Raw genomic sequence first — 16,122 nt, 5'->3', positions numbered from 1 at the left:
ATTAAACTGAAAATAACTGCATAAGTATTCACCCCCTTTGCTCTAACACTCCTGAGCGAGCAGCTGGGCAACCACTTGTCTATAGTCACGTAATTAGTGGAACGGACTGTGTGCAATCAAGGTGTTTGAGATGATTTCAGGCTAAGTACAACTGTCTCTGGAAGGTCCTGCAATTGGTTTGTACAATTCCTAACAAAAACTACATTATGAAGACGAAGGAACATTCAAAGCAAGTCCAGGATAAGGCTCTTCAAAAACACCAATTAGGGACATTTCATATCCCCCAGGCCACAGTGAGGTCCATTATTAAGACATGGAGAGAATACGGCAGAACTGTGAATCTGTCTAGAACAGGCCGTCCTCAGAAATGGAGTTTTTGGGCATGAAGGGCACTAGTTAGAGAGGCCACCAAGAGGCCTATGGCAACTCTGAAAGAGTAACAGTCTTCCATGGCTGAGCTGGGTGTCACTGCACACTACAACAACAGCCTGGGTGCTTCAGAAGAATTGACATAATGGCAAAAAGAAAGCCAATGTTGAATAAAACGTCTAGTCTAGAGTTTGCAAGAAGGCATGTGGGAGACATTGAGGTGTAAGAAGATCATTGGGTTGGAAGAGGCCAAAAAGGACATATTCGCAGGAGACCTAGGACAATATCCATCTGTATTCAACAGGACAATGAGCCCCAACATAAGGCCAAAGCCACAACGGAGTACCAGAGCGGCCAGGTCAAAGCCTGAGTTTTAATCCAATTGAGAATGTGAAAATAATTGAAAATTTGCTGTTCATTAAAAGGTCCTCATCCAACTTGACAGAGCTTAAGAGATTTGACCACAGAGGAATGGGCAAAAATCGCTCCGTCCAGGTGTGCAAAGCCAGTGGAGGACCGGTTATTCTTATCCAAAGGGGATAATGGTCGTATTTGCTGCCAAAGGTGTCGCTACCAAATATTGTCTAACAGGGGTGAATACCCTACACAGCATTTCGTTTTTTCTAATTATGGTTTTATGGGAAAAACCCTAATAACATTAACTTTGATTTGATGTCTTGGCATAATGTGAAAAGGTCCAAATGGGGGTGAATACTTTTGAGAGCCTTTATGTATATACTATATATGTATATATGTAATATATATATGTATATCTCACACGCACATCAGCAGGACAAACTGTAGGGGGAGGAACAGAGGGGAAGGGGGACGAATGGAGAGGTAGGGGGAGGAACAGAGTGGAAGGGGGATGAATGGAGAGGTAGGGGGAGGAACAGATTGGGTGGTGGAGTAATCAAGAGGACGTAGCAAGAGGACTTGAAGTCAACAGATGGGGTGTTTGTATGTGTGTGTGTGGGGGGGGGGGGGGGGGGAATGAAATAGGGCCTGATTGAGTTGAAACCCCCTAAAAACAGGTATGGGTTGAAAAGGGCACGGTGTGTGTGGGTAGGAGTGTGTGTGTTTCACTTTGAATAGCAGCTCAGTTCCTTGCAACAGTCCAAGCTCCTCACTCACCTCGCCAGTTCCGAGGATTGCGTTAATCCCTGGTACGATCAGATCTGGCGCCCTAGGAAAACGTCCAGGATGTGATGTGTGCACACGGACACGTGGTCATTCACGCATTACGTGAATTTTGGGGGGGGGGGGGGGGGGGGGGGGGGGTGATAATAGTTAGGTGGACGCTTAATTTTATTCCATTTCAAACGGAGGTGTATGACCTGCATGTGTGAATTCCAAATGTGTCTTTGGCACATCTCGCTGAGGCACCCTGGGGGCCGCCGGATCACTTTACTGCTACCTCGGAGGAATTCTTTCACCTTGCCGGTTCTGGGATTAGATTAAGCAACCTTTCGGTTTGTGGTCGGCCCGCTAGGCTCTCCGCCGCCTAGATGGTGGCGGCTGGAGACAGGGGTGCAGTTTCCCATGAAAAGTGGCATCCCTCTTTTGATTTTAGCTCTTGAAATAGCAGCAGTCACTATTTTAAGACATAAAATAGCGCTGTATTAAATCAGCCTCCCAACATTTCTGCATATCTTCCCATGGGGGGGGGGTTAAAGCTACACATTTGCCCAAGGCTTATTCCGTATTCTTATGCCGACTGACTGGAACTTTATACGCCATGCCATTAATAAATATATCACACACACACCATAAGCATATATGTGATCATAAGTCCTTTGTGGCTTAAAATATGTGAAATTATAATATTAATATCACCATCACCCTTGGGTACTTTGTCTGTTCTTCAACCATCTGGTTTGATCTTTACACTTCCATAGGGGGCTCTAGACTGGTTCAAGTGGATACTACTGGAATTTGTAGCTCTTGTATCTGTTTTAACGTTACCTGCTGACAGCTGACACTAAGGTACGGGGGTGTCAAAATCTTATCCTGGATTAGTTAAATAAGACAATCGGATGGAAAAAGATTAACCCCAGCTTATGCAGAAACCAAAATGAACATCTCTTGGTAGAGTCGGTTCCAGATCCAGTAAGAGGGGATGTGGCCATCTTTCAAACGAAAACGGGAACAAAACTAGATGAATATTCTCCGACTCACAGCGGGGGGGGGAGAACAATTTTTCTTGCTGACGTTGAATTCTATTTCGGTCGGGCGGACTGAAAGGAGGACTGAAATGGAAGCGAATCTGGATACTGCAGCTCACTGCGCCACAGACACACGGGCTCAAAGAATTCCAAATGTGCTCCATATCCCAAACTACTTAGCACTGAGCAGGCCTGTTGTACAGAAAAACAGAGTAGCCACGGATGTGTCATGCTCACCCATTTGTCTCTGAGGGCACGGCTGGAGGAAATGCTTGAAGCCCGTGAAAGACTTCAGACAGCATTTTAGTCCCGATCGGTGCTACTCCACCTACATTAACGTGGTAGCCAAGACATTTCATGCAGTCCACTGTCACCCCCGGCGTGTCGTTATTAGGCTAGGGAACCCGGGTTCTACGCGGCGTGACATCAGACGCGGGGCGCTCTGCGTTTGGAGTGCAAGTGAATCCGACAACCCACCTCAGAAATCTTTTTTTTTCCTTCTTCTATTCATTATAATTTTAACAGATACACTGGGTTTTCAAATAGCAGTGCACCAGCAGGGTCTGAATATGAAATGGCAGCCTAATCATTTCTTTTTTATTACATAAAGTTAAGGTCTGAGCTCTTTTTGTGGTGGCCGAACGGGTTTAATTTTGTAATACAGCCCAGTACTACAGTAAAAAGCACCAGAACCCTGGTCCACAGCGGTGTGAGAGAACCCAGAGAGAGAGAGAATGTGAGAAACAGATAGGCGTGGCCAAATACTTCAGCACTTTAAGAGGAAGAGTGTCACACACAACGCAACACTTTCCATGATTCACCCCCCCCCCCCGCGCCCCCCCCCCCGTGATGAGGCTGTGGAGATGGGGCGCGAAGTCGCAGAGATTTAGAGAAATGCAAGCGTGCATTCATGAAGACATTTCTTGAAAAGATTAGCACCCCTCTAATTTAAGGAAGCAGAGTTTAATATCTCTTAGCCTACTTTTAGCTGAAATATTAATGGAGTCATCGAGTCCGGGGAATAAGAACACAGCCCCGGTACTTCATAATCTCTTAAAGTGGAAAATGATTACACCTAAAATGACTCGGGACGTAATCTAATAAAGATGAATGGTCTGCATCAGAACTAGTGGCTTGAAAGGCAAAGCATAACGCGATGCAAATACATGTACGCCCCCAGCTGTTGTTTACGAATCAGCCAGAGTGGGCAAAATATGATACTAAGCCGTAACGTAGTGTGTGTGCGTGTGTGTGTCATTAATCCTCTCCCTGTAGATAAGAATCTCAGGGATCAGTGTGTGAATAAGCGGTGATCCCGTTAGCCTAGCAAACAAAGCCTCTTTACTGCTAGTGATATGGCAAATCTGATCCCTACTACTAGAGTCAGGGACAGAAGGGGGAGGGGCCCGATATTTCACCGCTCTCTCTTTCCTTGGACATTTCCGGGCCGCCCAACTCCACAGACGTTCAATACCATTTTAGGGGCTGTAGAACGATTGATCCCCCCCCCACGCCTCACACACACACAAACACACACACACACTTCCGTCCGCGCTGTCTGTTTTAAGTGCATTCGATGCAATAAGCCTGTCTTTCAGTACTTCCGTCTGGGAAAAGCAGTGCTGAATTGCCTCTGGGTCCATTAGTCGCCCTTCTGAGGGCAGCAAACTGGCCAATTCACCTGCATTAGCACTTACAATGGGGGAGAGAATTTTCCTTCAGATGGATCGGTTAACCTGCAGCTGCAACTGAATAATGCAACATAATGATACACTTTGAGCATCACACAGAAGCCCATCTATGGGTTTCACTTGTGGAGTGTACATCTGACATCAACAACTCGGAAAATTACTAGATAGCTGGGGCCAATTTCATTTCAAGCGGTTGTTGTGATACTGCCGCAAATATCACTGCCGCTAAGTTCAACAGACAGCACACGGGGGTTGACTTGCGTTACAGTAGGACTATAGGGCAAAGTACCCAATAAGGCAGTGATTGTAACCCAGTCATGAAATTGGATGTCTTTGTTTACTTTAAAGTCCCTCCCCCTTTGTTACCCCCACCCCCCATGTCCCCTTTCCGCCTATAACCAAATCACACAAGCAAACATTTCACCTCAATTTCAACTATAAACCAAACACACAAACACCAAGACGCCAGACCAAGTAATCTGCGACTGGTTTTAACATAACAAAGGTCACATTTACATACACTGTATTTAAAGACATGCCAGTTTTCACTGATAGAAGAGCGAGTAGCTTTTTGGGGGGTAGGCATAATGTCTAGGGCATCAACCTGGCCGGAATAACTAATTAGACGTCTCGTTGAATGGGCCCACGATAACAAACTAAACCTGAAACATTGTATTGTTTGGTAAGTTTATGAGTTAGCGTCAAATGACATGGCAACATTGAAGCAGTAGGCGTCGATCTGACTGGGAAAGAGGAGAGCGATTAGACAGTTTGGGTCTCCACTCCTATTGTGTGGGTCAAACAGTAAGCCTACGTTTACTGGCGACACGCTAATTAATACCAAAATTAGCAGATTTAAAAGGTCAGGCGATAATTAGCCATCTATAACGAATGCAAGATTGGAATGATTGAGTTAGCATGGCGTTTGACTGTGCGGTGTCGTTTTTATGGCCTACAGAACATCCAATTTTAGTAGCTATAGCAGCCCATCTAACATGAAAACATTCGCTTGAGATCAACGCTGTCTATTAACAGCCCTGAATGTGTTTTGGCTGTAAGGCATGTCAGTGGGCGTATCGATTTCCTAAACCAACAGTACAATTCAACTGCCCACTCCTCTCTCATTCTCTCTCTCACCTGGCCGACCTCCGCGACTCCTCCAGATCCGTCAATACGGGGACGCTTGCACTCTGCCCCGGCCGATTCTACTAGAGCTGCCGATGTCTGCGCGTCCGGCTCAGGGTCTCCTCGCTTCATTCCCCGGGCAGCTGCACCAGGCGCCCCAGTCGAATTAGGATGCACCCCGGCCATTGTGTCCTGCAGCTCTCGATCCCGGTCCATTATAACCCGAGATACAGGCAGCATGATGGATGCTACGTTGGTCGACATTAACATTTAAAAACGCCTAATGTTCCCTGTCTAGTGTTAGAATTATCGCCTTGCTCTTTTTTTACTTTCTCCCTTGGCCTCTAGCGAACTCTTTCTTTGAAGACAGCAAAGACGGGGTTTTAATGTAGTGTTTTTCTGTTTAAAAAAATATAAGGGGTATATCTTAATATCGACTGTTATGCAACACTTGAGATGAAAGACGATTAGATATCTGATTAAGCAATTTGGTAGGAATATCTAATAACTGTGTTCTTTAAAAGAGGCCATTTGCTTCCTGTACTAAAAAAAGATAAGGGTAAGATTAAAAAAATAGCTGCCAATTTTCACCAATTCATATCCTTGTTTACTAGGTAAAGCAATAGGCTACTCACAATATCGAAGGCCTGTGCTATTTATTATGTTAATAAAACGAACTAATTAAAACGAGTCTATTTAATAAAAAATACTGTGCATTGAATATAGTAATACCCATTCACCGCTGACTGTTTATTTGCGCCGGAGACAGAAATATTTTGCGAAAATAAATCAACATCCTACCTCAAGCTCAGGACTAAAATCACAAAACATGTCTTCCCTGGCTGACCGTGCCTTTTCGCAGTCTATTCGCCAGACTTTTTCGCATGTAGATAGGGCTACTGAAAGTCAATTTTCAACAAGAAATCTATCCCCATGTTATTCCTTCGTTCTGCGTTATGAATTCCCAAAACAAAAGACAACGGGGCTGCGGTATTTCCTTCCCTGTCTTCTCTAGTTTTTTGTCCGTATCCCGGTGTATTCTTGCGGCGTGTGCGCTACAGAAAGGAAATTATCCTCCCTCCCCCTCTCTGCTATTCTCGTGCAGTCATTCCCCTTCCCTCCCTCGTTCCCCTTCATCGTGCGCCCTCCTCCCATCTTCCGCTCTCTCCCCTTTGAACACAACACACCACAGCCTGGCAGCCATCAAAAAACGCAGTGTGCCGCAGTGCTTACAACATATTTCAACGAATGAGGGCATGGGAGAAGGCCATATTCGTTTTCACAGCCTTCTGAAGTTCATTGCCTACTACATTGTTCTTTAAAAAACAAGCGGTGAATGACGCATGATTCTTTCGCCCTCGGCGCTAAAACGAAATCCTCTAGTGGAGTAGTCTAACCGGTGCGCTAATAGACTAAAGCGGTAATTTGGAGGAGTAAGACATTATTACTAAGGGCCAGAAAATATGATATTTGGAGGTTGTAGCCTGATCGAGCTTCTATTATTACACAATAGTCAGGTCAAGGTCTTTGGACCCCTCAACTACAAATCTACAAAGAGCCACAGGCAGCATACTACATCCTGGTTGTTTAGATCTTGGATGACACCCAGTGGTCAGAAATGTTACAATCATCAGAAATGGATGACAATAGACCAGTCTATACTAACTTCTGTACGCTGAAGACTTGAAAATGTCATTCAAATCCTTTCAAGGCTTTAGCTTACGTCTTTCCATTCTAGGAAACGTCTCGATACTCCGGACGTTGGTTCACGCCGTTCCCTAGATCCTCTGTGGTGCAAGTCACAGAATATAAACGATTCAACGCAACACTGGCGGAACAATTTGGAGTCGGCTTCATGCCATAAAAACCCAGACGAGGCTGCCTGCGAGCTGAAGAATCACACACACACCCAGTCTCCTTTTAAGGGTTTTTATTAGTGGTGAACGAGTGCAGTCGTGGGCCTTGAGATAAAAACAAGAGGGGGAGGAAAAGAGAAAAGTTACAATGGCCGTGCATGTGCAAGTTCAATCTCTGTTCCACTGGCAGAAGGCGAACATCTCGCCAGCTATCGGTCTTCCGTTCTCAGTCTTCGGTCTGTGGAGATGAGACATGTAACGTGTTAGTCCTCTTATAAATAATTCAAGCAGCCTGAATTACAACTACATACTTTCTGCTGCATGGTGAACTGGAACCAAGCGTCATCCCTGTCTCTCCTTTTCTGGTCAAGAAATTATTCAAAATCAAATGGGGGGGGGGGGGGGTGCATTAGTTCTGAACTGACTTTCCACTGTCAGATGGAACCGCCCCACCCCCCCGAAGAGCACTCCTTTTGACCACTGAATGTAAGCATACAGCCAATATACCACAATATACCACCCTCTCCAGATGCCCTGTTGTACTAATAGGCCAGGATCTTACCATCCCATTCCTGGCCCAGGCATCCCTCTGAACACGGGCCGTCCTGAGGAGAACACACTTCGGTAGAACACATGAAGTAGATCTGAGGGAGAACACGGAGAATGGGAGGCATGGATGAGGGGGGGGGCGAGCGGCAGATAAATAGCAACGGTTAGCCATACATGCAGACAGAGCTATAAGACCAGCTCCTTTCTGGCCCCTGGCCACAGCAACACTCCTTACCTTAACGATCATTAACAGATGAAAGGGATGGATTCTTTTCCACCATTAGTTTTACCCATCACGCTCTGCTAGATCATTGCTCACGGGAGGGTAGCAACTTTGAAGTATTAAAACAGGGTTTTCAAACTGCTCCTTAAGGACCCCCAGATGTTCCATGCATTAGAACCATTCTACCACTAGCACACCCGATTCAACTTGTCAACCAATCAAGGCCTTGCATAGGCGAGCCATAGTTCAGGGCTCGGAGAACAGTGAAACTTTTGGGGATCCTGGGCACCACCGTTTCAAGACACAGCCATTGTCCAGGTTAACAGAGACATAAAGGATGCGGGCCTCACTTCTTCATTGTCATCCACCTGTGCCTGTTCTGAGGGGAGGAACTGGAAGGTGGAGATGGTGAACCGGCGAGTCTGGCCCTGGGATAGGTTCAAGGCCGGAAGAGTCGTAAAAGGGATCTGTGGGACCGGGTCCAGGGGGTTGGGGCACCTGGGGGGAGGCAATGTGCTTATCAAACAACCTCCAAGAGTTCACACTGAGGGTCCGACCGGCTTATCAACAGATCTACCTGGACGACATTAGGAACTAACAGAAATTACAGAATTTTTTTTAAATAAACAAAACATCCAATCCCTCTAACACAACTGAACCCAGACACTGTGGCGCTCTATTGTAGAGGAGAACCCAGGCTACTTACCCGTTGTAGAGGAGGACCCAGGCGGCCTGTCCAGAGCGGGGGTAGGCCACACAATAGTGTACCAGCAGCACAACGCTCTCATCCGGGGGGTTGAGCAGACGCACTTCCAGGTACAACGGTTTGCCCAGTAGCATCTGCAGGGGCCGATGGTACTGGGGGTAGTAGCTGCTGTAGTCCATGTCTGGGGGTGGGAGGAGGAGGGGAAAGCCTGTTGGTTGCTTTAGGAGAAATCTAATATGTTCTTCAAATAATTCCCAGGCATTTGAATGGTTTGACACAAACGTTCTTCAGAGGTCTGAACGTCCACAGGTTCTCCTCCCCCCCCCCCCCCCCCTTAGATTGAGATGTTAAGTATTAAACAGAAAAAGCATTGGGGGGGTTGTGTATTGTGATATCCTCTGTTCTTAGTCGTGGTATTTTGGACATATATCGCACCACCTGGTAACTTATTGCCTGAGTTTAACATCTTGCAAGTGGGAAACAAACCGAGACAGTCAAACCAGTGAGGCATGTATCAAACCCAGTGTACCTTTGGCAATCCTGAGCTGGACTCCAAACACCCCGTGGGCCTGAATGGAGGGGCCCAAAGAGGGGCTCTTCACCATGTAGCCCACACTTGCCATGGAGCTTGGGGTGTACCTGCACTCAACCAGCAGCCTGGAACAGGAAGAGCAGCAGGAAGTGAGGTTACAACTATTCTGGGTTACTCAGCTACACTATGAATCCCTTCACCGAGAACTGATCCTTGCCCACTGAAATCATACACTTCAGCCAATGAAATTAGTGAATGCATTAACCTTTGTTTAATTGGGAGGTTTTCAACAAATTGACAAATTTAATTTAACATGACAGCCTAAAAGCCCCAGTGGATGAATTAAATGCAACTAGCCTGAGAGGAGAGTCTCTGGTTATGGTTCCATAGTTGAGGCTGACGGCCTGGATTCCCTTGATGATTTCCACCATGTAGATGACCGACTGGCCAACCTCCTTTTAGAACAATGTAGAGTTATTATCCGCTGTCCGACAACTAGCCCAAGGCCTGTATGACAACTCCTATGGTTGTCGTCACAGCAAATGGATTGTGGGTAAACAGCCTATGGCCAGGTTGCCCTGCAAAGCCCAGACCTCAAAACAGCAAACAATGGGATTGAAATTCAAACCACTTGCTGTAATCAAAAACTAAGCTTCCAAAGTGCCACCATTCAGTGTTTTTGAGACTTAAAGTAATCGGTAACTGGCCACGAACAGTCTCTGATCAGGAGTAAGACAACACGGCGACTCTTACATATTTGTGAGCGCCACAACCTTCCAACGGCATCTTGAACAAGGCGTAGTCTGGGGTCACCCTCTGAGGGGCGCAGGTGGGGTCGCCCGTGCTAGCGAGCAGGCCGGGAGACAGTGGGGGGTCTGTGATGGAGGCAGGCACCATGAAGACAAAGTGGCGGTCTGTTGTGCATTCTGAAAGAACGATGTAAAGACAAAAAAAGGTTACAGCCAAATGTCACAGCTGAAGGTTGGTGGCGCCCCACAGTTGCGGCCTGGCTAATATTGGTCCCCTACGAACTCCAAATTGACCCCTTGCCCCCTTTTGAACGGGTGTAAATCAGCGGCAACGTGGGTAACAGCTCGGTCTCTTTCCAGTTGCCTTGACGTGAACACGTTACGATCTAGGGGTCCCTTTGGAGCGCCGCTACGGCTTCACTCACCATCCATGGGGTAGTAGCAGGAGGAGGGCTCGTCGCTGTAGCAGCAGCCCAGGGAGAGACACACTTCCCGGGATGGAGGGTCAGGGCCACAGGGGAGGTGCTGCTCATGGGGAAGGTCACAGTCTACACAGGGTTCACGTGCAGGTCATTTCCATTCCGACAAAGAAAAAAAAAAGAAAAAATGTACACAAAGGTAGATAGAATGTCTCCGCCATCAGTGGCCTTCATCTGGGCCGCGCCTCCAAAGTAGAGGAGGACCCTCCACTGCCTATAAAACTTTACCAGCCTATTCAGTCTCACCTTCGTTAGAAGCTGCCATGGAAACTGGGCAGGACAAATGGACCTCTCTCGTTTGACCATGCGGCGTTGTATGAATCACGTCGATGCGGTGCATTCCACCCTGTCAGGAAAAAAAATCATCTCAAATACGGCACGCAAAAATGTTCCTTCGTTAAACGCCGCTGCTTGTCGTGGCTAGCAGAACACCCACCTGAACAGCCATGTGACAAGATTTGAAGGGGAGGTTCAAGGTGATCTTGCCATCCTTTCCCTTGCTTGCCACATACCCACAATGCTTTGGGGCATCATTCAGGTTTCTCTCATTCCCTTTTATGTCTGAAGAGAGAAACCACAATGAATGTAGCCGTTATTGCACAACCACTAAGAACTGTAGACGAAAAGACAGCCCTTAGTTTTCCTACAGTCGTTATTCAAATTTGACCGCTGACATTCTCTTGTTAAACATGGTAAGGCACTGCACAAAACTGACAAATGACTTCCCTCCACCCCCCTCAACTGAAATAAACAAGGTTCTCTCAAGCATGTTAAGAGTTCAGCTCTTGGAGGGATGATGAGAACCATATGCACCTGGACTGCGCACACACGCGCACACACACACACACACACACATACCCCTGACAACAATTCCAGATACAGGACCCGGAGGCAGGTCCACACTCATGTGACGAGCAGAGCAGAAGACCTGAGACAGGGAGGGAGAGGGGGACTGGGTCTGGCCCTGGTCTGAATGGGTGGGGGTGCCGGGAGATGGGGTCACGGTGGACTGGCTGGACGGGCAACGGAGCTCCACAGTGCTGTACTGCCGCAGGGCCGTGTCCCAAAGCCTCAGGGGGAAGGAGAGGCGGTCCGGGTCGAGCGCCTGGTTGGAGAGAGTAAATGTTGAAAGAAAACCAACACAGCCACAAGTTCCCCTTCAACGGAGCACGTTAGAAACAGCGACGTGTGTGTGGTCCGTGTTTGGAGCCAAAATCAGCAAAGCAAAGGCCCGAGAATTGTTAAACTTGGGCGGCGTTCGCGAGCACCACTAACTGAAACCGTTGCGTTCACACGTCCCGTTTCAGAACCTTCCGCAACAGTGTGGATTGATGAATAGGACCCAGAGTCGAGTGGGACCACAGGACTAACCATAGGCTGAGTATGGCAGGCAGGGAGAGGGGAGTACAGGATCACCCCACCGCCCTTCCTCATCTGAAGGATGTATTGGCAAGCCTCCGGGGCACTGGAGACCGACACCCACCCCTTACTCTGATCTGAGACAAAAGCAGTAAACGGTCAGCACAGCAGACAAGAGGCCCATTGTGCTCGACGCAAAAACACAGAGCGCGCGGCAGGGCAGTCAGACCTTTGACCTGGATGGAGTCCGGGAGAGCGGAGGGCAGCGACACCATCATATGTCCAGCTAGACAGTGGAGGGAGGGCTCGGACCCGAGCTCAGGGGAGAGGGAGCGCCGAGGTGGAGGCGTGGGGACAGGAGAAGGGCTTAGAAAGGAGGCCTCGGGTGTTTCAGAAGTAACGGGCAAAGCGGTACGGGGGTTGGGGAGGCCTGGAGTCAGGTCCAGAGGGGGGCTGGGAGTCAAAATGAAGGGAATCGGGTCTTGCGGTTGGTAGTGGGAACCTGGCACAGAGTATGAGTAGGAGCCACAGAAGGTTTGTGCATATGGAGGGCAGGTGACCTGCTGGGGGGGGTGGTACGGTGGGTAGACCGGGGGCATCGTAGAGTCCTGGGGACCTGGAGGGAGCCTCGATGGCTGCGGGACAGGGGGAAGAGTCGGGAGAGGTCCGGTCAGAACTGGGGTTGCCCCTTGCTGGAGTGTCTCCGGGTCGTTTCCAGGTCTATAGGGGCGATGGCCCGGCCCTATCGGGTAGATGACATACCGGCCTGGGTGTCCCTCTGGTTCAGGCTGATAAAGCCCGGGACGAGCTGCTGGACCTGGCTGGATGCGAGGGGGGTGGTACGGTGGAGAAGAGGGCGTGGCTTCCTGGGAGGGCGGAGAGGGCGACTGGGGCGGGCTAGTCGAAACCGGGTCAGGGTCGTTTCCAGAGCTATCGGGGTGATGGCCCAGTCCTATCGGATAGATGGGATGCTGGCCGGGATATCCCCCTGGCAGAGGTTGATAGTGACCTGGGTAAGGAGCTTGGTATGGGTGGAACGTGGACAACAAGGCGTGCTGTGGAACCGGAGGAAGGGCGGACCGCTGTGTGTCTGACAAGGGCGTCTGAGGGCTAGCCAGAGCCGGGATTGGCTCCGGCGAAGGAGGCCCAGCGAAGTCTCCAGGGCCGTAGGGGGGACGCCCGGACCCCACGGGGTGGACGGGATACTGGCCCGGGGGTCTCTCCGGGTGAGGTTGATAGAGACCAGGGTACGGAACTCGACCTGGGTGGAAGTGAGGGGGGGGCGGGTAGAACACGGACAACGCAGGGTCCCATGAACCTGGAGGGAGTGGCTGGGGGGGGCTAGCCTGAACTGGGGTAGGACCTTGAGTGGGCGTGTCCGGGTCGTTTCCAGGTCTATAGGGGTGATGGCCCGGCCCTATCGGGGAGATGACATACCGGCCTGGGTGTCCCTCTGGTTCAGGCTGATAAAGCCCGGGACGAGCTGCTGGACCTGGCCGGATGTGAGAGGGGTGGTACGGTGGAGAAGAGGGCGTGGCTTCCTGGGAGGGTGGAGAGGGGGTCTGAGGCGGGCTAGTCAGAACCGGGGTCAGCTCAGGGTCATATCCAGGGTGACTGCCTGGGCCTAATGGGTAGCTGGGATACTGGCCTGGGTATCTCCCTGGCAGAAGCTGATAGAGACTAGGATATGGTGCTTGACCTGGGCGGAAATTAGCGTGGGGTGGGTAGAACATTGAGGGTTCATGTGAACCTGGAGGGAGCCTGGCTGGCCTGATAGCCGGAGAGTGTGTCTGAGGAGGGCTAGTTTGAACTGGGATTGGCTCTGGTGTCAGTGGCTCAGTATAGTCGGTCTGCTGCCCAGGTCGTGTATGGTAGAAAGGATAGTAGCCTGGGTGTCTCTCTGGTAGAGGCAGATGGGGGCCAGGGTATGGAACTGGGCCCGGGTGAAACTGACCGTAGGGCGGGAAGAACGCTGACAACGCATGGTCCCATGGAAGTGGATGGACCCAGGGTGGCCGAGTGCCTGGAGAGGGTGACTGGGGAGGGCTAGTCGGAACTGGGGTAGGCCCCTGTGCTGGTGGGTCAGGGTAGGCTCTCTGGCTGTATGGGTGATAACCAGACTCTGTGGGGGGCATGGGATACTGGCCTGGGTATCTCCCTGGTAGCGGCCGACGGGGACCAGGGTACGGAATATGACCGGGGCGTGTAGGGTAAGGGAAATGGGGAAGTTGAGACATCTGTTCCCTGGCTGGGGGTGGAGGGTAAGGGGTGGTGGTAGGTGTGGTCACAGAGTCCGGTATGTAGTTGTGCTGCTGTTCCGGATTATCTGGGGACATGGAGGGAGGCGGAGGCTGGGCACAGGAGAAGACAACCTCCTGGCTGTCCAACTGGAGAGGCAGATGAACTCCATTCTGAGAAAAAAAAAAAAAAAAAAAAATATACTTTTGAGATCCCGGACCGCTCTAACACAAACACACTTGGTTAACATGCAATGAAATAAGGTAGAAGGGGATAAATGAAGTCGTACTGGACGACCCCAACGCCCCACAGCTTACATCGACGGTGACACAAGATGCTGTGAAGGGAGCGAAATAGAGGAGGTCGTCCGGGGGGGACGCGACTCGGTACGCACACTCCTCTGACACAAACGACACCCACTCGCCTTCCTCTGTCCGGGAACAAACGGCAGGAATTAGTCGCGGCCATTATCCCAGCGGGAACATGAGCGGACACCACCTTACCCATGACGCGGAGCCGCCCCACGACCTCTGCTCGGTGAATCTGGACGGCCATGCCAAAGTGGGAGCACCGCACCGAGACGGCAAACAGTGGCGGGATAGGGCAGGCGATCTTGACCGGGCTGCCCCACCATAGCATGGGTAGGACGTAGTTACCATTCTGATAGGTCAACACAGGCCGAGGTCATTAAACAAAAAGGGGATAAAGACGCATGAATAGTAAGTGGTTTCCAAGGACAACGGGCCGTGAACACTTCTACCTCCTGCCTGACGTAGCATCCATCGTAAGGTGCCATCATCACCAGGTCTCTCCAGGTGGTCTTCAGGTGATAGCCACAGTTTGGTGGCAGTTGGAACAGGGAAATGGGAGAGGCGTCCACTGCGCAGAAAGACAAGCAAGTGACAAAATGTCCAGAGGTTTTACCAGACCACAACAAGACCTCAACGGGAAAGGCGCCCCTGGTCACAGACATGCCTTAACCTCCAATTCGTGTGAATTCCAGAACCAGTCATTTGTGTTTTCGTACCAAGGTAACAGTATTTTAGGACTAGTGGGTGGGTCTCTGAAGTTTACCTCTATCCACCATTAGATGTATGTATCCCCTGCCAGATGCAGTGAGGGTCATGAGCTCATCTTCACACTGCACCAGAGGTCGCATGGAAAGCCATTCACTGGAGTGATGGTTGTGGTTAGCTGATGGACCATATACCTTTCCTTGTATGCTTTGGCCTTCAAAACCTGAGACACAAGGTCCATATCGTTGGCAATAGAAAAACGCTCTTTTAAAACATACTTCTGATAACTTCCTCGTCGAAAAAATTAAATAAAATTACATTAGTAGTTACCTTTGAAATCTGCGTGATGGCTGCCACCTAAATCCAGAGAGCTTTTCTGGGCAACGAAAGTATTACGCACATTCCAGGGTGCACGCATGTCCAAAGGCTTAGGGGCGAGTTTTGCAGTAGTGATAGCATTCTGCGTCTGGTGTTTGGCATCATCAAAGGTAGTCCGAAGATTACGACTAAGAATTACACGTCCGTCCAAATCTTCAGGTTTGTGTTTGGTGCTGTGTTTTGTTCTCGGCTCTTTGTCGTTAATTGACGCCTTTTCTGGATTTATTTTGACGTCACGAAGACCATTAATAACATCCACACTTGCTGCTCCACAGTTTCGAAAGTTGCAAACCGTTATAATTACAAAACTGAAAAACACAATTATGTTTCTCTTCCGTTCGAAAGACATCGCCGGGTTGATGCTTTTGCTCACATACGCGCGGAGACCAGTACAGAGGTAAATCGATTGGAGGGCGAGCAATTTAGCCTTCTTATTGAAGAAAAATCAGATGGCAGATTTCTGCGACGTCTAATGTCTTACATCTCCCAATAAACCACATTCGAGTTCAAAGTATATTGACTAAGAAAAGTAGCAACATTCCCAAAAAGCACAAATGCAGAAATATTTGGTTGAATTCAAATTAAACCTAATTCTGACATTTCAGACAAACTGTTTTTTAGCCAATTAACCTACTAACTATCACCCCATCCAGTCACATGATCACCCCCCATTTAAATGTCCAAGCT

General features: G+C 49.3%; 2 protein-coding genes across 8 annotated transcripts in view; both read right to left on the bottom strand.

Moving 5' to 3' along the window:
• Positions 1 to 6,437, bottom strand: part of rbfox2 (RNA binding fox-1 homolog 2) — a 29,173-nt gene extending 22,736 nt beyond the window's left edge. For 2 of the 7 annotated variants that reach the window (XM_029122231.2, XM_029122232.2), the window contains exon 1: positions 5,363 to 6,434. In XM_029122231.2, coding sequence (XP_028978064.1) covers positions 5,363 to 5,620 — 258 coding nt within the window. In that variant the 5' untranslated portion in view covers positions 5,621 to 6,434. Of the gene's footprint in view, positions 1 to 5,362 lie in introns of all 7 variants that reach the window. The other 5 variants (XR_003782180.2, XM_029122235.2, XM_029122233.2 and 2 more) reach the window with 5 other exon arrangements.
• An 833-nt stretch (positions 6,438 to 7,270) lies between these two features.
• LOC105007384 lies at positions 7,271 to 16,122 on the bottom strand. The gene is made up of 18 exons (XM_029121883.2): positions 15,388 to 16,122; positions 15,116 to 15,280; positions 14,802 to 14,920; positions 14,545 to 14,701; positions 14,359 to 14,471; positions 12,033 to 14,214; positions 11,816 to 11,940; positions 11,303 to 11,549; positions 10,881 to 11,005; positions 10,691 to 10,790; positions 10,391 to 10,513; positions 9,970 to 10,142; positions 9,574 to 9,671; positions 9,214 to 9,341; positions 8,685 to 8,865; positions 8,329 to 8,476; positions 7,769 to 7,850; positions 7,271 to 7,444 (listed from the first exon to the last, which is right to left on the bottom strand). Exons 1-18 carry the CDS (start codon positions 15,782 to 15,784, stop codon positions 7,416 to 7,418), a joined length of 4,692 nt encoding a protein of 1,563 aa, XP_028977716.2. The 5' UTR covers positions 15,785 to 16,122; the 3' UTR covers positions 7,271 to 7,415.

The sequence above is a fragment of the Esox lucius genome, chromosome 9 (genome assembly GCF_011004845.1).
Source record: "Esox lucius isolate fEsoLuc1 chromosome 9, fEsoLuc1.pri, whole genome shotgun sequence".
NCBI classification, from domain to species: Eukaryota; Metazoa; Chordata; class Actinopteri; order Esociformes; family Esocidae; genus Esox; species Esox lucius.
The sequence above is the reverse complement of the archived record's forward strand: the minus strand, read 5'-3'. Positions and strand labels throughout refer to the sequence as shown.